Source organism: Momordica charantia (genome assembly GCF_013281855.1).
Source record: "Momordica charantia cultivar OHB3-1 chromosome 9 unlocalized genomic scaffold, Mcharantia_2.0 BLBB01000009.1, whole genome shotgun sequence".
Taxonomy (NCBI): domain Eukaryota; kingdom Viridiplantae; phylum Streptophyta; class Magnoliopsida; order Cucurbitales; family Cucurbitaceae; genus Momordica; species Momordica charantia.
Genome location: NW_028275167.1, coordinates 3,970,218 through 3,978,186, shown reverse-complemented (window position 1 = coordinate 3,978,186; position 7,969 = coordinate 3,970,218). Strand labels below are relative to the sequence as shown.

General features: G+C 33.7%; 1 protein-coding gene across 3 annotated transcripts; it reads left to right on the top strand.

Annotated features, from left to right (window-relative positions):
• The first annotated feature begins 1,117 nt into the window (after positions 1-1,117).
• Positions 1,118-7,060, top strand: LOC111017363 (zinc finger (CCCH-type/C3HC4-type RING finger) family protein). Of its 3 annotated transcripts, none has more exons than XM_022293123.2 (7): positions 1,119-1,380; positions 1,844-1,931; positions 2,038-2,825; positions 3,045-3,114; positions 6,111-6,199; positions 6,279-6,331; positions 6,627-7,060. In XM_022293123.2, exons 1-6 carry the CDS (start codon positions 1,370-1,372, stop codon positions 6,313-6,315), a joined length of 1,083 nt encoding a protein of 360 aa, XP_022148815.1. In that variant the 5' UTR covers positions 1,119-1,369; the 3' UTR covers positions 6,316-6,331; positions 6,627-7,060. The 3 variants fall into 3 exon arrangements, with proteins under 3 accessions (XP_022148799.1, XP_022148815.1, XP_022148808.1); XM_022293116.2 differs by having other exon boundaries at positions 6,621-7,060; XM_022293107.2 differs by lacking the exons at positions 6,111-6,199; positions 6,279-6,331; positions 6,627-7,060 and adding an exon at positions 5,140-5,661 and having other exon boundaries at positions 1,118-1,380.
• Positions 7,061-7,969: the final 909 nt, after the last annotated feature.

The window sequence follows — 7,969 nt, the reverse complement described above, 5'->3', positions numbered from 1 at the left end:
AAACTTTTAAGAATTTTAAAAGAATAAAACTATAGACCAAATCATTGTCAAACAAGGCTTAGTTTTGAAATTTTAGAAGGTTTAAATTATGTTTATACGTTCTGTGTAATTTTAAGAATATGACACGTAAATGTGGAAGTGAAATTTTGACACGTTACCAATTCTAACTTTCAATTATACTTATTTAATCCATCTTATAATATTATCATATTTTTTAGTACAATATATAAAAGTGGGAATTTAAATCTACTATATTTTAGTCGGATATGAATATTTTAATTAGTTGAGATATGTTCACGTTGGTATTATATTACTTTTATTTACAAAATATTGACATAACATGTCCATTAGTTTACTTTATTACTTGTTATGTCACACTACTTTAACTAAAAATTGTTTAATAAATATTATATGTATAACTTTGTCTTAAATCAACAAAACGCCCAGGTTAAAAAAAAAAGACAAATGGCCAACAAAATCTCACGAGTTATCTGGTTGAAGACAAATATATATTTTTCTCAAAAAAATAAAGAGTTATTTTTGTTGCATCATGAACGTTTAGTCAATCAAGACACAAAATATTATGTGTATTGTTCGAAGATGTACACTTTAAAACTTAAGTTAGTACTAGTGTCAATTCAAATTTAATTAGGTTATAATATAGAAATTGCAGATATGTGTGAGGAAATAATTTCACGTTTTATAAGAAAGCTTTGAGAAGTATCGTTGCTATTTCAACACTTCTTAAATATCTGAAGCTGAGGTCAGAACACGTGTTCCATAGCAAGAGAGCACTCTCACTCCTAGCAATTTTGATTTGCAATTTTCACTAATTTCCTTATAAATTATATCTATCTAAATTTTATACCTTAAATGGGACCATGTAAAATAAATGTCACCTTTAAAAAAAAAATAAATAAATAAATGTCACCTACTCTTACGCAAACGGATTGCCATGCCACGATGTTAGAAGTAAAACGTACATTTTAAATTTCACGTCAAAAATCAAAATTGTCCGAACGAAGACAAAATAATTAGATTTTGACCCCGCAGCTTTCAGTAAATGGCAAGAATGCCCCGTATCTCCCAATTTCCCGCAGGGGCATCTGTGGAGTTATCCCTAAAATGAATGGCCAATGCTTATATTGGATACAGACCGCCAAAAAGAAGCCCTAGGCAGAGGTGCGCGAGAGGGGCTGCTTTCCTTCTCCGAATGAATAATCGCGTTGATTTCGTGGATTTTTCCTCCCTCCACTGCTTATATTTTATTCAAATTCATCTCTTGATTGTTTAATCCACTAAGAATTCGAAGGGTTTCGTCCTCTCTCAATCGTCTCCTCCCCCTTTTTTGCCTTCACCATCGATCGCCATGTCCAGAAGGTGAGTTTTCCATCTCTTCAACGACTGTTCTTTTGTTTTTTTTTTTTATTACGCTTTCATGTTTATATCATCGTTCTTGGCCTGGCAATACTGAAAATACGTCCAACTACAGTTTCTATCTAATCGGTAAGCAAGTTCGGAAGAGTATTGATGTTTGGATGGCAGATTATGCGCATCTTGATTTTCTTTTTCCGGGCTTGTTAGGAAATTGATTTCTCGGGAATACGTATCTGGTCTTAACTACGGTTCTTTGATATCTGGTTTATTTTTTAGGTATACGCTATATGTTTTTGGTGTCTGGAGGAGTTGGCTTGTAAATATTTGAAATTAAAGTTCATAGGATGCCGGTTGGTTGGGCTATTGTTATAGGCGATATATTTTACGTTATGAAGCTTTGTTATTTGTTGGTCTTGGAATTGAGTTGTTCGTAAGCGTTGTAACTTACTTTTGCTGGTTTATTCAGGGTTCTATGCAAGTATTTTGCACATGGAGCATGTTTGAAAGGGGAGTATTGTGAGTTTTCGCATGATTGGACTGATCCATCAAACAATGTAAATTTTACTTCAACTCCTCTTCGTTGCCATATTATATAATATAAATTAATTGTCAGTTAGGCACTCTGATCATTCTTTCTTTCTGATGTATCGTTTGTAACAGGTTTGTACTTTCTATCAAAAGGGAAGATGTGCTTTTGGCAGTCGATGCAGATATGATCATGTTAAAGTTTCTCATGCAGAGTCATCAGCTTCTTCAAATTCCCAGCAACCTATTGTGTCTGAATCTGTTTCTGTAACTCGCCCCCTTTTATCAAGCCAACCTTCTACTTTGCCTGGGTCTACTGGAGAGCTGGCAGGTTCAGAGATATCTTGTCTTCCCCCCCAAGATGAACCTGCTTGGGGTGGACAGTCTGAGCATCATCCAGATGATCTTGATGATTGGAGGGATGGGGAGACAAGGACTGATGGTCCATCAGATATACCTATTTGTTCTTTTATTGCTGGTGGTGGTGTTTGTCCACGCGGTGAAAATTGCCCTCATATTCATGGGGACATATGTCCCACATGTGGGAAACAATGTTTACACCCGTTTAGGACTGATGAAAGGGAGGAGCACATGAAGGCATGTGAGAAAAAGCAAAAACATATCGAGGCTTTGAAGCATAGCCAAGATATAGAGTGTAGTGTCTGCCTGGAGCGTGTTCTTTCTAAATCTGAATTGGGTGAGAGGAAGTTTGGGATTCTATCAGAATGTGATCATCCATTCTGCATCTCTTGTATCAGAAACTGGCGCAATAGTTCATCTACCTCAGGAATGGATGTTAATAATGCATTGAGAGCTTGCCCAATTTGTAGGAAGTTATCATACTTTGTCATTCCAAGCGTCATTTGGTATTCTTCTAAGGAACAAAAGCAAGAGATTGTTGATAGCTACAAGACAAGGCTGCGGTAAATTTTTTTCCTTCTACGTTTTCTGCTTCCCTTTTTTTTCTTTTTTCAAACTCATTTTTATCTATGGATGTTATTACATATCAAATGTGATCAGAAAATCTTCTTAAGAAGTTATATAGATTATGGGAACTTCATAACTGCTGAAGTAATTGTGTGAGCAATTGAGATAATTTTTCTATTCTGATTCTGCAACTTTATATTATTTTCAATGTGCAGATCAATAGATTGCAAGCACTTTAACTTTGGAAATGGGAATTGCCCTTTTGGAAGCAGTTGTTTTTACAAGGTAAGTTTAGCTCTCAAAGCATGTTCTTCAGTTTTCTTGTCCTAATTGTGATCTTCTCAGCATGTGTATGTCTCCCTTTCCTGGATACTGTTGTAGTTGCCTTTTTACCTTGAAAGGGACTTGAAATTTTCCTGAGCTTTATTGTTCTTCCTTTTGTTTTCTTAATGCTTTGGTCCAAGTTGATTTGTTTTTCCTTTTCTTACTAATGATGTTATATGTTGGATGGAAATCTTAACGTGTCTGGTTTAGCTAATTTTTTAATGCCTTGGAAGTGTGTTGATGATTAGTTACATGATTGGCTTCTTCATGGACTTGACATGAGCTTATGGAAGCAATTCTTTTCGAAATATGGATTTGGAAATCTAGTCCAACAGATGGGTCTGTAAGCGACTCCATTGGCCACCGGTAGCCAATCATGGTGGGTTAGAATTAGATATGTTGAATCATACTTAACTTGTTTTTTAGCAGATCAGTTGGTCAACTTTCTCCCCATTTTCTTGTGCAACTTTGTTGCTATTAGGGCACTCTTAGTACTTGACTACCTTATACGATGGAAATATATAAATTTCTGGTTTTACTAACTCTTCGTGTCTTTCATTTTAATATTAAGGGTTCCTCTTTCTTGTCCCAAAAAAAAGAAAAGAAAAAAGGTACCTCATTTTATCATGGGGATCTTCTCGTTGAAATCCTTGTTTCATTCGGAATTGTTTGAGGATACCAACATAAGCATAGCTTAGCAGTAATGGTATTGACATCTACCCTTCCCCATGTTGGAGGTTCAAATTCTCATGCTTAACATTTGTTGTACTAAAAGAAAGGAAGAGTTTGAAGTCCCTTTCTTGCTCTCACTGCTTTTCCTACCATAACCAACTTCTTCACATATTAATTCCTCGGGTGTATACTACATACAATCCATATCCATATATTGTTAGTTTTCTGTTTCTAAAAATTTATGCTTGGTTTTTAACCATTTTTTTTGTTTAATGTAATCTATTTTTAAAAATGTTCTGATAATCCCAAGCAAATTAATAAAAGTAGATATCAAGAATATATCCTTTATGTTTTCGGGGTGGGTATGAATTCAAAAGTGTTTTAAAGAGTGAAAATTAAAAAAAAAAATATATAGAAAACTTTATTTTTTGCTTTCAGTTTTTAAAATTTATTCTTGACAAACGGTTTTGTATTTTTATTTTTTAACTTTGGCTAAGAATTCAAAACTGCTTTTGAAAAGCAAAAAACTATAAAAACTAAACTAGGTGATGGCTAAATCTACAAATACTTATAAAATTTACGTGGACAACTACACATTTTGTCAGATTAAATCTTTACGGATACTTTTGTTGGTCCCTCATAAAAATTTCTGTCCTCATCCTGATTTGGCTGACTGGCTCTGTTGCCTCTGTGTGGGAATGTTTAGGGTTTGATTGACAAACTACACATGATTAAATTTTTGGATTTGGATATCAAGATTGTATTGCTAGAACTGTTACAACTGATTCGATCGATCTGCTTGAATGGAAGATAATGGATCCTTCTGTTTCAAATTATTAGAAGTAATATACTTGTAGGTGTTGGACTTGAACCGTGTCATCATGGGGGGTTAGTTTTAGGGAAGCACCATAGCAAGATTGATTGGACATGATCTAAAAAGTATTCTGTCAACAAGGAAATGTCATTAGAAAAATCATTCTTCTGTTCTAAAACCAATCGATGTATGCTTGCTGATCATCTGACATATCTATTTAGATAATACGTATGCAACTGCCGTGACAAATTCTTCTTTGTATTTTCCCTACATATATGAGTTTCAAACTCAACGATCCTACTATTTCTTGGTAATGTGTCATAGGTGGGACATAAGCAGTGCTGTTCATATTCGGTCGGTTATTTTGGTAGATATTCAAAGATGTGGTTCATAAATGGATATTATCTTCTTATCTATGCACATTCTATTTGTTATTTAATATCATTAGAGCAGATTGGATTTCCAGTCTTTTGATTGATACAATGTTTGTTGTGTTCCAGCATTGGGTCAAGCCTGGTTCATACACATGGAAATATCACAGGCCACCTCCACGCAGACCACGATCACGGAGAACTCCTCCAAGCAGATCTAATATTGTGGATATGGATGCCTTTTTTGATATGTTCGAAGACTTAGAGGATTTGGATTTTAGTGCTGAAGATTTAGATATGGAAGATTTATCACCTTTGGAGATGGCATTTTGCCTAATGCAGTTGGGTTGTGATTTTGATAACTTCTCAAGTGATGAGGAGAATTATAGTTTTTGAGCTACAATTTTTCTAGATAGTCGTAACCTGATGTACGTTGGGTCTTTTGAATCTTTTCTATGCTAGCATTTTGGCCACCTAGCACTTCTCCATGTGCAGAAAGTCAAGCTTGTTGACCTTTTAAAATTGTCATAAACGCCATGTTATTGGTGAATTAGTCATTTCTGTCCTGGGGTAAAGTAGCTACTGAGTAACCAAGATGACGATAGTCTATTTATGGAAGACCAGTTTTCTAATGCTTAGATTTTACCATGATTTCTCAAGTGTTATATGGGAATTAGGAATATTCGTTACTGGTTCATCATCATCATTCATAGATTTTACAGTGTTCCGTTTCACCCTGGATACCTAATTACCCAAGCCGGATTATACGTTCCTAATGGTGTACTTGTGCATTTAGCGAAGTGCAGTGCAGGGTAATTTTTACCAGTTTTGGTTTGTTATCAAGGATGTTTGAATTTTGAAGTGAACGTTTTATTTTCATGTTCCATTATCTGTGAAGTTCCCGTATGTGGACTCTCACATGATGCTTGTTTCTCATATGTAGATTTTCTGTTTGCAATTGGAAAGTGTGTATTTTTTCTGTGGTTCAAGTATTTTGCTTCTTTACTTTCACATTTCTTCTATTAATCTGCTTTCTTCTCTGCTGGTATATTAGAACTTTAAAATGAGATTCAAATGTTGATGTGACTCTCTCATTGCAGCATGCATATCGGGACGGTCAGTTGGAAGAGGTCGTCCTGCGTCATATTGGAAATCAAGATGGTCTCACTGTTATAGCTAAAGATATTAGGTCTTGTTTTGTGCGTATGCTTGATATTTGTCCATTTATTGTGCAACTTCGCCTTTTATAAACTTGGAGCTATTTTCAGGTTGTCGGACTTTCTCAGTGACTTGCACATCAGGTGAAGAGCCATTCAATCAGGTATGAGAACACACTATAAGTCGCTATATAATATTTCACATGTTAGTATGTTCATCATTTTTGTCTTCTTTGGAGGGTGAATTGATATTACCTTAATCATAAAACTTAATATTCCTTCCCATGCTCAACCATCTTAAATTCTTGCTTGGACTTTGAAATTCAGCATCTTTAATCACGAGTTTATTATCTATATTTGATCAAAAGAAACCCAATATACACTTGTTCATGAAGTGCCAAAATTTGTGTAATTGTTTCTCTTGCAATACCATCTAAGAGATTTCAAAACCAGTTTCAGATGTCGAATTGCTTGTCGGAGTCCGATATCGAGAAATGGAAGGTGGGTTGCCCAACACGATGCATGGAGAAGCTTCGTCTTCTCTGCATCGAAATAAAGCTAAAGACACTGAGAAATGAAGGTCGTAAGTCCAAGCTTATTTTTCCGATGATGGCAAAATAAAAGGTCACACCTAGTAACACAGCTTAATAAAATGTGTGGAAGCTACGGTGCTGTACTTTGAAACATTGGAAAATATCGAATGTATTTTGTTTGTATTTTAAAAAGGAAAGATAAAAGAAAAAAAAAGTGGGATTTTCTTGTTAGGGTTGATGAGGGAAACAAGAGAAAAGTAACCGTTAGAGTTTGGATCAAATATTGTACTCAGATCAGTTTTCACAGTCAGAGAACTCTTTTTCTTTTTGAATTATTATAATTATAGTTGGCTGCTCTTATCTTTTTGGTAGTGATTTGTTTACCATAGTATAACTATTTTATGTATAAAAAAAGTGTTTTTAAGCTCTGATAGCTATTTTGTTTTAAAAATTGAACTTATTAAGACTTTAAAGTCCTCAAATAAATATGTATTTTAAATATTTTAGTGTTTGAAATTTTATAAAAATAGTATGATCTAATTAAATGTATTATAAAACTAGGAAAAATTACATTCATATTATATCCCAAATTAATCAATACTTGTAAAGTCTAATTATTTGAATTAAGTTCAAGCCCCCAAGATTTTTCACTCACTTTTTAAAAATTTTAATATTTTGGTATTTGGTATAATCCCGTACTTTTTACATAAAAATCTAATCCAATTTGATTTCAAATTATCACAAATGCATCAACTAAAAACCTCATCTTATCGTCTATTTGTTTAGTTCAACTATTGTGAAGCAGGGATCAGATCATTAATCTTAGAAACGATGACAAGGTTCTTTATCCATCTTATTTTGAATATGGAAGGAACTTAAAAGTCAAGTGGACAATTAAACTATTGGAGCTTGGTGTCAATCCCATTGTTTTCAGAAAATTAAATATAGAGATTTAAAAATTTTATTAGTTCGACGAAATGATTCAATGCCATTTTGGTGGTTATCGAGTCATCATATTCTTCTTGTAATAGGTTAGAGAAGAAGTAGCCTAAGATCTTTATTGATGTTTTAATGACAATTGCTTTTTTGAACTCAATCAAAGAAAATGGCAATGACTTCTATCAACATCTAAAATTTGAAAAAATTTGTTTTCTCCGAAATGTGTATTAAATATGCAAAGACTAAAAATAAATAATTAAGTAAAATTCTCATTTCTTGTTTTTTATTTTTGTAAAAAACAAAACCGTTTGGTAACTATTTATAATTATT

Coding starts and splice junctions, on each gene's coding strand:
- LOC111017363 (XM_022293107.2), top strand. Junction 1,932..2,037: donor GGACTGATCCATCAAACAAT/GTAAATTTTACT, acceptor CGTTTGTAACAG/GTTTGTACTTTCTATCAAAA. Junction 2,826..3,044: donor AGCTACAAGACAAGGCTGCG/GTAAATTTTTTT, acceptor TTCAATGTGCAG/ATCAATAGATTGCAAGCACT.